The sequence below is a fragment of the Silene latifolia genome, chromosome 1 (assembly GCF_048544455.1).
Source record: "Silene latifolia isolate original U9 population chromosome 1, ASM4854445v1, whole genome shotgun sequence".
Lineage (NCBI taxonomy): Eukaryota > Viridiplantae > Streptophyta > Magnoliopsida > Caryophyllales > Caryophyllaceae > Silene > Silene latifolia.
In genome coordinates, this window is record NC_133526.1 from 13,600,152 (window position 1) to 13,619,065 (window position 18,914).

Sequence of the window (18,914 nt, forward strand, 5' to 3'; positions counted from 1 at the left end):
AGAGGACAATGGTCGGATTGTATAGCTGGTAAGTGTTTCACGCTCGCATCCCCAAATAACATACTCCAGATTGCTATTACATGAGCTCTTGTCCAAACGTGCGCTTTGCCGTGTCTCGGGGTGTTGCCCCTAGCCCAAGTGTGCAACGGACTGAAAAATTCTAACTCGACAAGAGCGCAGTTGTCAATCCAATTGTTAAATAAGTCGCAACGTCGGGCCATGTTATTATCTCCTCCATGTCTTTCCGACAAGCTTCTAGTTTCGTTAAAGTCCCCTGCTACCATCCATGGCTGGTTATTTTGTCTAGCAAACTCTTCAAGTTCTACCCAAAGCTCTCTTCTATTATTGGGATCAGGGCTGGCATAAACAGCCGTAAAAAACCAAGGAACTTCATTAACCCGGGCTATCTCCATGGTGATATACTGAGAGTGTTTCGTAATGGGTGTAATACTCACTAAATTCGAATTCCAGTAGACCCAAATCCCCCCTCGAAATCCAACCGCGTCAACACGGGCATGGCTATCATACCCAACGATCTTTTGAACCTTCTCCGCATGTTCTCCTCCCATATGCGTCTCGATAAGGGCAAAAACAGATGGTTTAAAGGTGCGAATAATGTCTTTTAGAGCAGCTAATTTAGCTCTACTGGCTGAACCTTGGAAATTCCAAACCATGCACGTGATGTGAGGTAAGTTGGGTGTCAAATTCGGTATTCTGTCCGACATAAGAAAAGGTAAAGATGGTAACTGAGACACATAGGCTCGACTGATTAAGGATAATACCTTGTTAATATTCCATGGAATCGACATCTCGACCCATAGACTCGTTGGATTCTCTTGAACTTGTTCGAACGTCAGATTCATTATATGTGATTCCCTTGCCATCACCCCCATAAAGGGTACGGCCATCCCCTCCCATGTTGAGAACATGAACCTTCGATAAGGTGGTATCATGAGAACTTGGGTTAGGCTCTGGATTGAGTGTTCCTCCGACGGGAGGAGCTCGACTGCTGTCGAGTAATTCAGCTCCATTAATGGTGCTTAGGTTCACAGTAACGTCTGAGGAGTTTTCTTTTTGGCAAAGAATAGATGAAGCAGCGTTGATGGATTGAGGGGTTCGTATGATAGTTTTAGAAGAAGGGTTGGAATTGATTTGATTTGCTGAGGGAATAGGGTTAGATGTTTGGGTATTGGTAACGTTGGTTAGAATCCCTCGGCCCACAGGATTTTGGACTTTGATAGGATATTTTTTTGGAATATTATTTTTTGGAATATTATGATATGTTCTATTAGTAGATAGATTTTTATTTGATATGATTTTCTTATTTTGAGGTGGTTGGGAAATATTTGTTTCCTTATTTTTTGGAGCAGAATTAGGGGTTGACTGTGTGAAGATTCCTTTGGATTTGCCCAAATTATTGCCATTCTCGCTTGCTGAGCTAAGGGCACCAAATCTCGAACCCGAATTAGCCCTGGAAGTGCTTCCAAATTCAAATGGTTTCTCTACTGGCTTTCGCCTTGGAGGTTTTCGGACCATCATCCAGTCACTGAAGTCAGACTCTTCCTCCGGTCGTAAGCCTGCCTCTAAAGAGTTGGGGATGATTATTTCCGTATGCTCGTTCATAGCCACAGACGATAGCTCTGGTGCCATACTATCAGTTATACCATTAGGATGTTTAAAATTAGAATGACAATTCTCGGATTGATGCCCCATTTTACCACACTTAAAACAGATCATCTTCAACCCTTCGTATTGGACACAGTAAATTTTGCCATATAAACGGAATTTGGAAAGAAGTGGTTTTGTGATATCCACTTCAACACTTAGTCTTGTAAATTGACCCCGCTCAGCCGAGGCCGTATTCTTGTCTATTCTGATGACTTTGCCTATCTTCGATCCTACCTTCTTAAGGAAAGTTTCGTTAAAGTATTCCACGGGCAAGTTTGGGATACGAACCCAAGCCGTCAAAAACTTAATGCTATCTTCAGAGGGAGTAAAATTGGGAACCCATTTTCGTATAGTGAGGTAATGGTCGTCGATCATCCAAGGGCCTTGCGTAATAACAAATTCATAGTCCTGCCGGGAAGAGAAACGGGCCACATAATAAGAATTGTTGAGATCCGTCAAGGTTAACTTACCTTTGATTGACCATTTCGTTTGTAGTTTCCTCATCAAGGATAGATATCCGATCTTTTTATCGAACATTTTAATAATAAGAGCATGGCGCCAAGGTTTGCGTAGAGCTGCTTTTTCTTCTTTTGTGAGATAGATTTTAGGGCATAGTTGGTCCTCTTCCTCTTCATCTTCAATGTCGTCCTCGGAGTCGCTTTCATTTTCATCCGTCCAAGAATTTTCAGGTGAAACAGGATTAGTGACAAAACCCTGCGCCATCGATGAGTACGAAACACCTGGGGTAAGAGGATTTTCCGTAGAGGGATTGAGATCTCCCCGGATAGGGGCGGAGGACACGATCCCAGGTTGGTGTGGGACGGCGAGGAAGTCAGAGAGGTGCATGGTTTTCCTCTTAGCGTTTTTTGGGAGGGGTGGAAACATGTCGGGGGACTGTTCAGAGGGAGAGGGAACCTCTGTGCTACCATTTGATTGGTGGGGAGTCTCCGGAGGGAGACCGGTTTTGGGTGATGACATTCAAAGGAAAAACAGAGAACTTTCTCTCACTAGTATCAGAATATATGACTACAATTTGGTCAACCGCCTTAAATTTGTGAATGTAGTAAACCTGGAACCATTTTTCCCGCCAAACTGCAGAAAAGGAGCGCAAGGAGAGGAGATACGGCAGCAGCTATGGAGAGAAGCAATGGAGAAAACGCAATTACAAAAATGCGGCAAAATCAAAGAGGTTCAACAATGGAACCTTACAATTGCGATCTTACTCATCAATGGCCGCTATACTTCCCCCAAATTGAGCTCTCCTATCAAGATTCCAGATACCTTCTCGTCTCCAAGCTCGTCTGCTTCTTCGCTTCTCCTCGCGGCCAATTTTTCGTCTCTCAGGTACTTTTCTCCAACCTAATTTTTACAAATTTCCCCTTTTTGTTAGTTATATCTGTTATTTTCACGGATTATTTAATTGCAATTAAATCGGTTAGGTTTATCAGGCTTGATTAGTATGCCGATACTTCTGAGCATTGTTTCCGACGTGCAAGAGTTATTGAATTGTTTGTTTCCATCGTTCGAATGTGCTACCTATTATCCACTGTACGTCCGTTATACTTACTAGGCTAAAACCTCATCGGTACATTAGGCTGTTTAGGTACTGCGTTGTTGCTTAGATAGATGAAACATGATATTGTGACATTGGATGATTACACTTTAGTGAGGTGCTGAAATTGATTAAGTGCATGTCCTTGATTCGAGATATTGTTGTGCTCTTGTGTGTACTAGTTTCACAGTCATCGGACTCACTCGACCATCAGCGAATCACGAATCAGTTTGAACATACCCTGGCACGCACTTAAACCTATATACTCCCTTTGTCCCGGTGAATAATTTACATTTACTTTATTTTGTGAGGGGGAATTAAGCAAATGTAAACTATTGACTGGGACGACTGGGACGGAGGGAGTAATGTAACATGCTTCAAACGTTACTCTTATTCATTGTGAATTAAGCAATATGACGGAGAAAGGGATTTGCGCTAAATATTTTAATTCTGTCATTTCACCTGGAGTGGAGCTATTGACTGGGACGGAGGGAGTAATGTAACATGCTTCAAATGATACTCTTATTCATTGTGAATTAAGCAATATGGCGGAGAAAGGGATTTGCACTAAATATTTTAATTTTGTCATTTCACCTGGAGTGGAGCTAATTATGCAGTTAAGTTATGGTAGAAAATATTGAAAGCAGGCGTAAATTATGGACGTTTTAGTGAGCAAGGCAAATATTGACTATCTGGAACGTCGAGGTCCAATTTATCAGTTTGCTTTTGTTATGAAAGATCATAATGCTCAACCAAATGTTGTAGGTTAAACATGTAGACGGGGTGTTTTCTTTGTCACTCAACATTCAAGAGTTCAAAAAGATATGCGATCTTGAGTGTTTCTACACGAATCTTGAAGAAAACCCTAAAGATGCACTCTTATGCATGGGAATGGCCATTCATAAGGTACAACTTTCAGTGAGTCTTATCGCAGCTATCCTATGCTTTCCTGTTGTTTCACACCCATAGTAAGTAGATGGTAATGAAACTTTATTTTTGTCCTGACGGAATGCTTCTTCAAACACAGGTTATGTCTCTCAAGGAGAAAAGCAAGTTGGATCCTTATCTAAAAATAAATATTCGGCCTTATAACTATCCCGAATCTATGATTGCTTTGAAGAACCTTAAAGCAGCCTATATCGGTAAGTATAAAACAACTTTGACTCAATGTTTTGCTGAAAAAATCACCTAAGACTCTCTGAAATTGGTAAACATGTCAGGCAAAAGAAACTGATGATTTTATTTAATGGGTTGAAATGGCAGATAGGCTGGTATCTGTAAGGGGCACTGTTGTAAAGGTAAGCACCGTTAGACCGTTGGTGATTCAGATGACATTCAAATGCACTCAGTGTGGAGCTGACATAGAACGTTTTTTTCCTGACGGGAAATACTCTCCACCAGCAAGATGTGTGATGCAATGCTGCAAAGGCAGAACATTCTCTCCGATGAGATCTACTGCACAGTCCATTGATTTTCAGAAAATAAGGCGAGACTCTTGTCCACTGAAAATCGAACGAGCATGACCATCCTTAGATTTCAATATGTCTAATAATTGAAGTAGTCATGTATATTATTTTATCTAGACCTTAGATGTAGTGTTATGTAGTCAATTTTTAGGCTGCAGGAGCTTCTGAAACCTGAAAATCATGAAGAGGGGCGGGTTCCTCGAACAGTCGAATGCGAACTTACTGAAGATCTTGTAGATGCTTGCATTCCTGGTGATGTGATGACAGTAATGGGAATTATTAGGCAAATTAATAACTACATGGACCTTGGAGGAGGTATTTCCTAAACATAATGTGGATCTCTTTGTCTGTCTCTTCCTGTATGAATGTATATTGTTTGTCTATGTTAATGATTGTGTCAGTCAAAAGCCTGTTGGTATGTGTGAGCCATGTCTTTCTAAAGATAGTGATTGATGACTGAGTGACTTGATTCGGTGCACATAAAATGCTATGTGAAGTTCCTTTTTCTTTTTTTGAAGCAAACCTAACTAACATCTATAACTACTTCATGTGGAAATTTTCAGGGAAGTCAAAAAGCAAGTACCAAGGATTGTATTATCTTTATCTGGAGGGAGTTTCTGTTACAAATTCCAAATCACAGTCTATTCCAGAGGGATCCCAATACACAACTGCTGATGCTAGAGCGTCTGAGATGTCTGATTTATTTTCCTTTTCTCCAAGGGATCTGGAGTTCATTGTGAAGTTCTCTGAAGAACATGGTCCAGATGTCTTTCGACAAATAATCCAGTCTGTATGTCCATCTATATATGGCCACGAACTTGTTAAGGGTAATATAAATTCCTGTTATTTCATTTTTAGGGTTACTCCAGTTTATTATTTCTTCATTTCAGTGTGGGTCTTATCTATAGATGATTTCTGTGTGTGGTCCTAATGCGTACTGTGCATATTATGGTGATGTGAATTGTCATTTCATGCGGACATGCAATTCACGAAACTCATCCCTGATATAATAGTCTAGCATCTGAAATTGTACACCGTTCCTTATGAGTCTCCTTTTCACTCTTGGAACTCAGTTTCTTAGTCTCTGTAAACGTGCACATACCTTAGAAGATACACAATTGTTTATGTCTGAATATGTTATGTCTGGTGGACGTATTAAATCGTGTAATTAGAGTGCTAGACTGCTGTGATGAACCAATTCAGCAATCTTATAGGGCTAAAGGATTTCTAAATTTGAAATATAAGACAGAACTGAGGCTACAACAATGACAATGAAGTCTTAGTCCCAAAATTATTTTTTAGTCAGCTAGTATGAATCATCATATGGGATTGTCAATGTGGTAAACATTTAGAAGGGACTATACGCTAGGAAATGAATAGTGTGAAGAGAAGAAAAGAGAAGTATATTAAAAATTTGAGAAACTTACCAAAGAATATTTTTAAATGAACCGAAAAAATTGAGAAAATTAATAGAAGAAAGGTAAAATAAAACATCAAATAACAAGACAAAAAAAAGAAAGTTAAAATCCATCATTCACATGAATTATTTCCTTCCACTCAGTCATCACCAGTTTTGTATCCTTCAATCCCATGCAAACTCATATTGCTTAGAGTCACCCTTGTTCATGTTTTCTTAGGTGTTCCTCTACCTCTCAAAGTCTTTTCACTTACCATCATCCAAGTGTCCTAACACGTTCCTTATTTACCCTTCATTTGGATACAAGAAAGGAGGATTGGGAGGGGAGGATGATAGAGCAATGTCTCCCTCCAAATATTTCCTATGTTGGCAGTACTTTTATTCTTCTTTTAGGAGGGAAATAGAGGGATTTATTTTTCCTCCAACTCATGTTTGCTGACCAAATCAAAGGAAACTGTTCTCCTCCCTTTTCCTTCAAAACTCTCTATCCAAACAAAGGATTAGTCTTTGTGAAATTCATAAATGTGTCTGGGCCACAATTTAAAACCAAAGCAAGATCTGTCTTATGCCTAAAAATGTATCCTAGTTCTTTTTGTCTTCAGTGTTTCCTAAGTTAAAACTACTACACTATGTTTACAGCGGGAATAACTCTCTCTTTGTTTGGCGGCGTGCGCAAGCATTCGATGGATCAAAATAAAGTACCTGTCAGAGGAGACATTCATGTCATAGTAGTTGGTAAGCACATGTCGTTTCTCTATGTTTTCTTAAAATTGGGGCTCCATGGAGACTCCTGTGCGCCTTTAATTCACGTGCAAATTACAGCATAGCATTGGAACTTTCTTATACTCAGGTGATCCTGGATTGGGCAAGAGCCAGTTGCTTCAGGCAGCAGCTGCAGTCTCTCCTCGTGGCATTTACGTCTGTGGAAACGCTACGACAAATGCTGGCCTTACAGTGGCTGTTGTAAGGGACCGCATGACGAGCGACTATGCTTTTGAGGCTGGTACTGATTCTGCATGCTTCTTTTTACTGCATATATATCGACCACGTTTGACCAATATCTGAAAGTCTGAACTAGAAGTGCTTGGTTATTACATTTTGTTTTTGAAATACTTTTAGAGCATTTTGCTGCAAGTTCTTGTGGCTACTTACAATTTGGAATATATCTTCTGACATCTTAGAGAAAATCATCTTTCGAGGCATTGATTGGTTTCTCTGAACTTGGTATATTACAGTGATTTACATCTACCCCACTGGATTTTAAGTAGCATGGAAGAATCTGTAGTTTCATCTTTAGCTGTTACCAAGTCTGTTCTCTAAGAAAGGCGTCTTAGAACTATTTGACTGTTCTTCTGTTCGTAGTTTAGTGTATTCTACACACTTGGTTTTTTTGTGGTGCTTTGAACTCATGTAAGGTATGTGTATGTTTATTGCTGGAGTGCTGGAACCTGGAATTTTTTTTTCCCCACAGAACTGTGAGAGAAGAGTGTTGACTTCTGTGACGAGTCCACATGCAAGTTATAACATCTTCGGTACATTACTAACTCTCTTTCAGAAATACATGATATCTTTGTTCCTGGAGAAACTAGTAAAGTGCCAGACAATGGCTACTCTCAGAAAGGATATGTTGCCTACTTGCCTTGCATTAGGTGTGATAAGGTCCTTATGCATGCAGGAAATTAGCATTGCTGGATAGGGTTTTCAGAAACCCCCCTAAAGTTAACTAAAACAAAAAGGTATTGAAGTAGCACAGGAAGTACCTCGATAAAAAATTGTCAAAAGCAGAAATAGATGAAACTGGAGGTAATTAGTCGCAGTTATAACATTAGAGAGAGAGAGAGAGAGAGAGAGAGAGAGAGGGGGGGGGGGTTTACATCTAAACAGCTACAGCTCTCCTATTTGGGGTAGACAAAGTCCTAGATCATAACAAATTCCTATCTAAGCTATGTCCTCTGACAGAAAGCACGTTCTGTTTTCCAACACATTTGTGGAAAATTGACTACATGAGACTATGAGAGAGGTAAGGCTTCCTTTGACGGATCATCTAATATATTTTGCTTTGACTTTGTTTGTGTTATTCTCTTGTCCCACAGAAAGTTTTATAAATGTCTCTTTGATGCAGCATTGAGCTCAAGTACTAGTCATGTAATCGCGTTATGTAATTGAGTAAATCAGGAAGTCAGCATTTTAAAATCAGTGTATAGTTTTAACACTGTATATGGCTTCCTACTTTGAGACTCGTATTCTTTTTATTCAAATTTTTATTGGACATCAAAGTAAGCTTGCTCTGAATGCTAGCATCTGCCCCCTATAGGTGCTGTGGTACTTGCAGACCGTGGACTATGTTGCATTGATGAATTTGATAAGATGTCTGCAGAACATCAGGTGTGGCCTTCTTAGTATCTGAATTTCCCTCCCCTATATTCTTGTGTTTGATAATTCTTTGTTTTTTTAATGGCATATGAAGCTTAGCCCCTCTCCCCTCCTCCTTAAAGAAAGATTAAACCCTTGTGAATTCTTGATGAAAAAGTTTTGCAAATTCCCTTTAATTAATTGTTTAGATACTGGATGATTAATTCAAAGAGAAACCATTTACTTTTGGACCCTTTCTTTTGGCTTTCCTCTAAAAGAAAAAAATTATGGATATTGGAAATATTAGGATACATAATCATTGGTTTGGTCTCAACCATCATTTTAAGCTTTTGGCTAAGAAGCTCTTGCAGGAAATGACACCCACTATGGTGGGATTCAATAATTCATATAGGATTTGGTACGAATATCACTTTCCTTGGCTACATGGATTTTGGATTATTTTTTTAAAAAAGATTATCTAATATGGGATTTTCTATGGTGAAATGGATTCTAGTAAGTTCAGGTAAAGTAAAATCTTTTCTCCTCACGCACATTAAAGTACTGCTATGTCTTTTTTAGGCCCTGCTAGAAGCAATGGAGCAACAATGTGTATCCGTCGCAAAGGCAGGACTTGTAGCAAGTCTATCAGCGCGGACTACTATATTAGCTGCTGCGAACCCTGTCGGTGGTCATTATGAGTAATGTCTATTTTTCTTTCTCATTGTTTTTTTTTTGTTCTATAGTATGAAGTATCAATTTATGATATCATCAACATGTGTAGACTTTATTGATTCATTTCTTTCTTGCAATTCTTATTTTTTTTTTTTTTTTTGTGATTTTCAGTCGCGCGAAGACTGTGAATGAAAACCTGAAGATGAGTTCTCCTCTTCTTTCACGATTTGACTTGGTTTTCATATTGCTGGATAGACCTGATGAGCATCTGGATAAACGGCTTTCGGAGCACATTATGGCTGTAAGAAATCATATGACTGTATTTTGCTTTTGTTCTTTCCTGTTGTAGCTTTATGTGAACACAGAGACAAAGACATGACAGGATTTCATCATTCTTAGCTCTTGTGGATTTGCCTGTTTCTGTGTTTTGAGGTGACTGATTTGTTCATAATAAGCGAGTAGAGAGAGAGCTGGGAAGTTATCTGCCTTAAAGAGCTCGGAGCAGTGGTCTCTCTTTAAATGGTAGCCTTTCCTAGGAAACAACTTGGGCATACTATTGATGTTAATCTTTATAGATCTCTTAATGAAACAACTTCTAGATATACATGATAGTTCTTGTTCTAGTACTCCCTCCGATTCTCAGGAAATGCCTCATATTCCGTTTTTTATTTATTCACTATAATTGCCTCATTTCCATTTTGAGTACATTTTTGTTACTAAAATCTCACCCTACTTGATTCCCACTCGCAACATTAATTCTTGTGCAAAAAACAGATGGAGCCTTTCCAAAGAATCGGAGGTAGTATCATTTAACAAGATATCTCAGAATTTGAACTATTTCTGAATTTATTGTTCCGTCTGAAATGTTAATTGATGATCTATTTGTAATAGTGAGGAGCAGTGACCACTCTTTTTATCGTGGCCTTTCTTAGGAATCATCTTGGGCATACTTTATGCTTACAAATATTGAGCTCTTTTGATAGATGGTAGATCCAAAACATGGTTCTTGCTTTATAACTGTTTTCCAGTTTAATTCATAATTTAATCCTTGAGTCCCCTTAACATCAAAATGCTGGTAGATGATTTTCTTTCTGTAATAGTCTTCTTGGTGAACCACCTAAAGCGACTGTGCAAAAGTCATCAACTTCAATGTCCGAGTCTGTGACTAAGGATGTCCCCTAAAACTTGTGCCCTGCTGTTAGCCCTTAACATCAAAATGCTGGTAGATGATTTTCTTTCTGTAATAGTCTTCTTGGTGAACCACCTAAAGCGACTGTGCAAAAGTCATCAACTTCAATGTCTGAGTCTGTGACTAAGGATGTCCCCTAAAACTTGTGCCCTGCTGTTAGCCTATCTCAGACAGCCCTAGTTTTATGCTTCTTTTAGAAACTATTTTCTTTGTTTTATGAACACAATGGCAGTCAACAATATGTGACGGTAGTTGGTTGTTTCCTGATTTCCTGAATTGACAACTGGACACGCTTCATTATATATCAAGTCACATTTGGTAACAAATAAACACAGTCAGCTGTTTAGTTCATTGCTTTTTGTGATTATAACTCGAGAATGATCTTCAAATTCAATAAATCATCCTTTCTTGAGTCCATTTTTGAAATAATGGTCAAAAAAAAAATATTTGTCGTTTTGGGTCGGTTTTGAAAATATTTGTCAAAATGGTGTCCACGTAGGCTCGGGATTTTTAGACATGAAACACGCCACTACTAATGGCGTGTTTTGTGAAGGAAACACGCCATTAGTAGTGGCGTGTCTTTACAACAATTTTTTTCCTGACTGAACTTTAAAAAAAAAAAAAAAAAAAAAAAAAATTACATATGACACGCCATTAGGGGTGGCGTGTTTCCCCTCCGAAACCCGCCATTCCCAATGGCGTGTTTATTTTAGTCCATTTTTTAATGAAGTTTCTTTCCGTACTCATTATAAACACGCCATTGGTAGTGGCGTGTTTTAGGTCCAGAAATCCCGAGCCTACGTGGACACCATTTTGACAAATATTTTCAAAACCGACCCAAAACGACAAATATTTTATTTTTGACCATTATTTCAAAAATAGATTCTCCTTTCTTAGGTCTCTCATCTATCACATTATATAAAAGTGTGATTTTTTTTTGAATTCTATAAAAGAGTGATTTTAGTTAAACTGATTAGAAGATTTACAACAGACATTCATGCACTTGTGGATAAAAAACTTTCATGTAAAGTTATACTATAGAATGCTCTATCCAAGAAGTACAGGTAGTATAACGGTTCTTGATGATATTTAATGGACCTTAAGGTACTTTGGTGTAAGCAGATTATAGGGTACAACATGATCACGTATCTTTTGAAGTTGGTTCTGGTCATTTTCATTTGGTTGATACCTTGCTTTTAGCATTTCTTTTTCTTTGTTTATGTGTAGAAGTTTTTAGAAGACATAATTAAATATGTTTTCTTTCTTTCTATTGCAGCTTCATTCTGATTATGGAGATAAATCTTCCACTTTCAAAAAGATTTGCAGAGGTGGTATGTGCATGAGTTTGTGGTTTTATAGTCTTTCAACTTCTATCATGCTGCTGATAATTCTATACCTACAGTAGCGTCACAAAGCATAGGGGAATCAGATATCAGTGGAAAAAATGAGTCCTTGGTTTCAAAGCTGAGACTAGATCCAAAGAAAGACAGTGAATTTGTCCCACTGCCTGCTTCTCTCCTTAGGAAGTATATTGCTTATGCACGGACTTTTGTCTTTCCTCGGTATGCCAATAATCTTTGTATTCTGTACTCTGTCCAAGCTGTCTTTTCTTAGGCTTTTCTTATGAGAAAGGGGTTATATTTCCGGGCCGCCCTTTTTTCCCCAGGATGTCAAGGTCAGCTGCAGAAATCCTGCAGAATTTTTATTTGCGGTTGAGAGATCGTAACACCTCAGCTGATGGTACTCCTATAACTGCAAGGCAGCTAGAAAGTTTAGTAAGGCTTGCAGAGGCTCGTGCTCGGATAGACTTGAGAGAAGAGATAACTGAACAAGATGCTCTGGTAAGTAGAACCAAGAGAGTAACAATTTTTTTTTTTGGTACCACCAAGAGAGTAACAATTGTGAAAATATAATTATGCTTACTTTTGTAAACCAAAAAAAGCCTGGAATAGCTTTACAAATAACTCTTAAGATTATATTAACAAACTAATGGAGATAAATAGGACATAATAATCACCGTTGCTTCATGGTATGGAAAATCGATTGAAGCGTTTACTACTTGTATGCGTTGCTCTAAAAATCACTAGAATTATGAGATGGCAAGACAAATTACTCGCAGGAGTAGTGAAATTCCTATTGAGTTTGCATTATTCCTGCCAAGCCTGAAATCCAATTGGCATCTGATGCCTTAAATTTGAAATTATCATACTTTAACAATGTATTTCTGCTGAAAATAACATATGTGGAAGCCTGGTAATGGTGATACTGTACTTCTGTTGCATCATGTCACAAATTCCCTCAGTATAGAGGCTGTGTATCACATCACATGACACAATCAACTTGCATTTGATAATTTTCCAAGTAAGTGTTTAGTGATTTTTTTGAAAAAGATTCTCACTTGTCTTTTTATCTCAATGACATTACAGGATGTTGTGGAAATCATGAAAGAATCTTTGTATGATAAGTATGTCGATGAACATGGAGTAATTGATTTTGCTCGCAGTGGAGGAATGAGTCAACAGAAGGAAGCAAAGCGATTCTTAAGTGCCCTGAATAAGCAATCAGAGTTGGACCAGAAAGATTGCTTTTCAATCTCAGTATGCAATTTTATTTCCTAGTCTTTCCTATTACATAACATATTTAATTGTATAATATGCAAAATGATGAGGAAGTCTCTTTCTCTCAACCCAGGAAATATATGGTCTGGCAGACAGAATAAGTCTAAGAGTTCCAGACATTGATGTATTTGTGGATAACTTGAATACAGTTGGGTTTTTGATCAAAAAGGGACCTAGGACATATCAGGTACGTAGAACGCTCTTTGCCTTTGTTCGATCTCAGAATGATCATCTCTGAAATATTTCTGGCCTATCAGATGTTGCTTCTCGACACGATCTTGTCCAATTATAGTCTGACTTAATGTCCTTTAGCATTTGAAGATGTTCAACAATAAGATACTTTTAGCAAGACAATTAGCCACTGCTTCATAAAAGTGCTGTACTGCTGTGTTCATCTGCATTTTATTATCGCCTTTTTATTATTGCAATCACCATCTTTTGGGATTACCTCTTGATGACATGAATTTTAAGCAAATCTTTAACACACACATTTTGGACTCTATTTGTAGCTGGCATCATCTGCTTATTCGAGAAGTCAGTCATCAAGGTCTAGGGTCTAGACGTGGACACTCTTTCAATGTGGCTCATAAGTCTGTACAACACTGTCAGATCAGAGTCGCTGTGTGGCCTCAACGGAGCATGTTACTAATGAGATAGATATCAGACTGTGAACACTAAACACAGGCTAGGCTGTTAGCTCTGCACCGTGGCATATCCCATACTGGCATACTGTTAAGGACTTCAGATCAGAGCTGGTTTTGGCTTTCTCTGCGTGTGCGACTGTGTGCGTTTATGTATATACAGATGTATAATTTCTGCTTTATAGGAGTATGCAACATTGTATTTACGAACCAATTTTCTTCACTAATCATATTGTCCAAGCGTAACGACTTTACAAGTACAAGCTTATTGGATACAGACATGCAGTACATGCTACCAAATTTTGATTCCAATTTGTGACCATGGAATCGTAAATTGTGTCCCTAATTCGTTGTGACCCCATAATACAGTCAATGACCTTCCAAACCTATTTAAGGGGCTTCAACACAGTTTTGTGCCATACATATTCATATAATACTATAATCGGGGTATAAGATTAGAGTTTATCCCTTCGTGTGTATGAGACTGATGCAAGCTTTCTTCTGGCAAGTCATGCTCAGACATGATACATTGGTTTGCTTGGGCCGAACAACTGTCAGTCACCGGAATCAACACTCCATTCACTGCCATAATACTCGTTTGGCAACCCTAACCAGAATTTGAAAGCTTCAGCAGCTCTCTTTCTCTCGCGCCTTCTGTCCTGCCTTGCTTGGGATGCGTGCTTACTAGTGAACATCCTTGAATGCATCTCCACATAAATCCTCGTAAATTTGGTCTTATTGGGTGAAATTCCATTCTCCTCCATACAAGCCACAATCTCCAATGCCTTTCTAAAGAAGGCGGCTCTCACACAAATATCAGCCAAAGTATCTAACAGACCCTCATCAGGATATAACGGTGGTGGTGCCGAAGAATCTGCTGTAACTCCCTCTCTACTTGCAGCACACCTCTCCTTCACCTCATTCCACAAAAGTAACGCTTCACCCGGCTTCCTAGCTATTGCAATCCCGTTCGCAAGGCTACCGTAAGTAGACACATTGGGGTGAAATCCATATTCCCTCATTCTCGCAACCACCTTATTCGCTTCTTCAATTAGACCTAACCTACAATATCCTTCAACCAACATATTCCAAGCTACTTGATCAACTTTCACTCTAGGATCCTTCAACATCTCATCAAACACCTTGCTAGCTAACTTGGGTTGCCCGGACAAAGCGAATGCCTTCATCAAAGTAGTGTAACTAATTTTACTAGGAGCAATCCCTCGCGCTCTCATCTCATTAAAGTACTCTAGCGCAGCTGCACTATCATCCACCAAAATGCAACCGTCAATCACTGTATTATACGAAACCACATCAGGTAATATACCCACATCATCTGTCATTTCCGTCATCAAATCCTTCGCTTTGTCAACCTGCAACTGCTGACAATAACCCTTAAGCAGAATATTATAGGTCACCAAATTAGCCGGTATACCAGCCTTTTTCATCTCAAACAAAACCTGCTTAGCCCTATCCATAGACCCTGCTTTAACCAGAGCAGAAATAACCGTAGTATACGAAACATGATCAGGGTGACTAGTACTATCCTCCTGATGCCTCATAGCCTCTAACATTCGTACAGTATCAGCAACTCTCCCTACTTTCATATACCCTTTCATTAAAGTCGTATACATCCTAGAATTCGGCTTATATATTCTTGGCATCAACAAATTTTCTGTACTATCACGAATTGACCTAGGAATAATCTTCTCAAACGCATCATTCTCGCTCTCATTTCCTCCTCCGTCATCACAATCATCATCAACAACATTCAAACTCGCGTCCCTCAGGACTTTACAAATATCCGTCCTACCCTCACGCAACGCCTGAACTAACTTCTCAGCAGTCCCTAAATCACCAAAACCAATATAAGCCGCGACAAGTGAATGCAATGTAGTAATACAAGGTTCAACACCTTTACTCAACATCAACTCCAACACACAAACTAACAAATCTTTCCTATTAACTCTACCACATAATTTGATAACCACATTGTAAGTTAAAGCATCAGGAACCGCCTTAAACTCGTCCATTTCATCGAAAACCCGACAAAACATACCTACATCCCCAATATTAGCACAAGCATTAAGCACCCCATTAAATGCAGCAGTATCAGGCTGAGAATTAGCCACAAGGGTATCATTTTCAACTCGACGAACACGCTTAATAACAGAATTAAATAATTTAATAGCATTAATCGGGCCGTCGTCAGGCGAAGCAGCGAGCTTACTGACAACGGCACTCCAAGCCTTAACATGAGGTAAATAATTAGATTTTAACATAGACTTAATTATTGAAATGGCGTAAAGGGTATGCCCAAATTTAACAGCAGAAACAACAAGCAATCCCAACGAATTGGAATCGAGACGGTGAAGCTGGTTTTCATGGCGGAGGCGCGTGATTATGGACTGAGCACGTGAGAGTGATTCAGGGGTATTTTGGTAAGAGAGCTGGGAAACTAAGCGGCTGAGGCAAGTGGGGTCAGGGAGATTAGGGGTATTTTGGTAAAGTAACCAAGCTTGGTCGGTTTTTCTTTGGCGGAGGAGAGAGAGGAGAGTTGGATGGTTTTGAGTGTTGGCGGTGGTTGTTGTGGTGGCGCGTGGGGTGCAAACAGTGAGAGATTTTGAAGTGGGAAGTGTAGTGAAGAGAGGTAAAGTGGTGGAGGTTGATAATGGTGATGGTAAGGGCGATAATAGTGAGAATATTGTGTTCATTGTTGTTGTTGTTTCTCCATTGGAGTCAAGCTTTTTAGAATCTTGTGTTAATGGAGAATTGGAGATTTTGGAGTGATTTTGGTGGACATGGATGTGTTACGTTGGAGATATGGTATTCTCTCGTTTTTCTTCGCGATCTTATCTTTATAAAAGCAAGAACATTTAACCCATCCTCATGAAGCCACATCATCACATACATTTTTTTTTAAAAAAAAAATAATAATAAATGTGGGACCCGCAGCAAAGAATTTGGATTTAATTTCTGAAAACCCCCATGTTTATGTTTTGTACGTAAATGTTTACGATTGTGTTTTATACGTACATAAATATTAATGAATAACAAATAATGAATAATTAAATCAAAAATAATTTATTAACTTTTATATAATGCATGTAGCAACTATCAAATAAATTGAAGAAAATTAAAATTGAAATGCGATTGAACTTATGACCTTTAATTAATAAAGTCAATATTACTAAACATAGACCTGGCAAACAGATCAGGTCGTGTCGTGTTCGTGTTCGTGTCAACTTTAAACGGGTCATCACTACCCCAACCCTAACCCGACCCAATTACATAAACGGGTCATTTGTCTCAACCCTAACCCAACCCATTTAATTTTTCTATAACCCAACCCGACCTGTTTAACCCATTTATCTTTTAGCAGGTCATGTTTAACCTATTTATCTTTTAGCGGGTCATTTTTAACCTGCTTAACTCGTTTAACCCAATAAAATAAACTAAGCTTTATAAGCCTAATATCTTAAAAATGAGGAATGAAAATACTTATTTTTAAATTGTTTGGTTTGATTATTGATTCAACCCAAATATATCATGACACTTTTAAATAAGCGGGTTATTCGTGTCGTGTTCGTGTCCAAATAGCTCGACCCTAACCCGACCCATTTAAGTTGCGTGTCGTGTCCGTGTCAACCCAATTACTTAAATGGGTCACAATGTCTTGACCCTAACCCGCTAACTTCGTGTCGGATTCGTGTCGTGTTTTCGGGTCGTGTCAATAATTGCCACCTCTAACTAAACATACACTCAATATCACTAAAGATATATGTGCCTTCATTACTTATTGTTATTATACATTTAAAGTACATCAAACTTGATAATAAATTACCTACTAAAAATTGCTATTATATTTATTAAATATTTAAATTACATTAAATCGGATATAAAGCTTTTTTCACCAATTCTTGAAAAGAAATTTTGAAAAGACTTTTGATTAGTATAAAAAAAAAAAGTAAAAACCTTAAGAAATAGTGTTACAAAATAGTTTGAGTTAAAATGAGAATGGTTCGTTTTGATTTTTGTAGGTGAATTCTATTTTTTTATATATAAAAAAAATAGCTATTTTATCCTCAAATAATATTAAAGTTATATAAATTGTTGTTAAATTTAAAGTATTAAAATTAATAAATATTTTTTTATTCATATTTAACACCAACTTATTAGTGACGTATCGGGTCGAGTAGGTCGGGTTGGATAGGGTTTCGACTCTAAAATAACAAATCATTTTATGTTCGTGTCGAGTTGTGGGTCAAGGTTTACGGGTTTTGACCTTGGAAATATCAGGTCAGGTTAATTCAGGTAAATTCAAATTTTTATAGGTCTACATTATGAACTTAAAAAATGTAAACACAAATATAAATAATTAATCAGTTTATTCAGACTCAAATATAAATGATTCGAGTTGGGTCAAAACGTATTCAAAATTTGGGAACTCTATAACATGAGACAAATTTGTAATATGAGTTACATGACGGGGACGAGTTAGAGTCAGTAAACAAGTTAAGTAAGTTTATGGCGCTTTTATTTTGCCGTTTTATTTTTACTGTAAAAACAAAATCCCATTTTTAAATAGGGAGGCTACTATTATATATGAAAAAAATAATTTCCTATTAGTACTTTCATAATAGTTTAACTTGTACTATATTTTATATTAAGGTAAACTTATATTTACCGGTCATATATAGTCATATAGTCGATCGGATTTCGGCCTAAATTAATGGGTTACTTCGAGTTAATCGACATATCAAGCTTCGCGAGTCAAGACCCAGGAAAAAATAGATTCAGTTGGGTTAAATATTAACAAGTATATGCTTTATTGTTTAACTTTGTCAATTATAAATCTTTTAATAAACAAAATCACTAATTAATTTTCACGCATATTCACATAAGTTCATTAAAAGATGTTAATCTTCATACAAAAATCTCCTTTCATTTTATTTCTCGGCTTTTACTCAGTCTCTCGATTACTTTGTTAAGTAGGTATTGATCATACTTTAACTATGAAGAGGACATACAGATCATATTTAATCAGTACTCGGACAATAAACCTAAGACATCATGTATTTTACGTCCCACTTGATAATTACAAATGTAATTTATAATTCAAATCTTCATAGAAAATGTAATTGTGTTTTTTTATAAATTTTGCTAATCTACAATATTAAATTACATACCCGTGCAATTTTGCACGGGTTAAAAACTAGTATTATGTTAATACAAATTCAAAAGACTATCACCATCTCGTTTTTGTTTCTCGACCTTGTGACACCTCACGTAACAAGGTGCCCTAGTATAAAAGACTATCATTATCTATCTCGGTTTTC

At 37.8% G+C, this 18,914-nt stretch overlaps 2 protein-coding genes across 4 annotated transcripts; one reads left to right on the forward strand and one right to left on the reverse strand.

The window, feature by feature from the left end:
- Positions 1 to 2,703: 2,703 nt before the first annotated feature.
- LOC141599334 (putative DNA helicase MCM8) lies at positions 2,704 to 13,835 on the forward strand. 3 transcript variants are annotated; one of them, XM_074419319.1, is made up of 17 exons: positions 2,704 to 3,012; positions 3,986 to 4,126; positions 4,248 to 4,362; positions 4,484 to 4,706; positions 4,838 to 5,001; positions 5,250 to 5,513; positions 6,743 to 6,838; positions 6,954 to 7,106; positions 8,418 to 8,488; positions 9,035 to 9,153; positions 9,299 to 9,428; positions 11,593 to 11,647; positions 11,719 to 11,878; positions 11,983 to 12,157; positions 12,743 to 12,913; positions 13,008 to 13,121; positions 13,444 to 13,835. In XM_074419319.1, exons 1-17 carry the CDS (start codon positions 2,803 to 2,805, stop codon positions 13,492 to 13,494), a joined length of 2,412 nt encoding a protein of 803 aa, XP_074275420.1. In that variant the 5' UTR covers positions 2,704 to 2,802; the 3' UTR covers positions 13,495 to 13,835. The 3 variants fall into 3 exon arrangements, with proteins under 3 accessions (XP_074275420.1, XP_074275428.1, XP_074275436.1); XM_074419327.1 differs by having other exon boundaries at positions 11,722 to 11,878; XM_074419335.1 differs by having other exon boundaries at positions 11,593 to 11,644.
- Positions 13,778 to 16,428, reverse strand: LOC141599356 (pentatricopeptide repeat-containing protein At3g09650, chloroplastic). Its single transcript, XM_074419349.1, has one exon. It carries the CDS (start codon positions 16,287 to 16,289, stop codon positions 14,130 to 14,132), a length of 2,160 nt encoding a protein of 719 aa, XP_074275450.1. The 5' UTR covers positions 16,290 to 16,428; the 3' UTR covers positions 13,778 to 14,129.
- Positions 16,429 to 18,914: the final 2,486 nt, after the last annotated feature.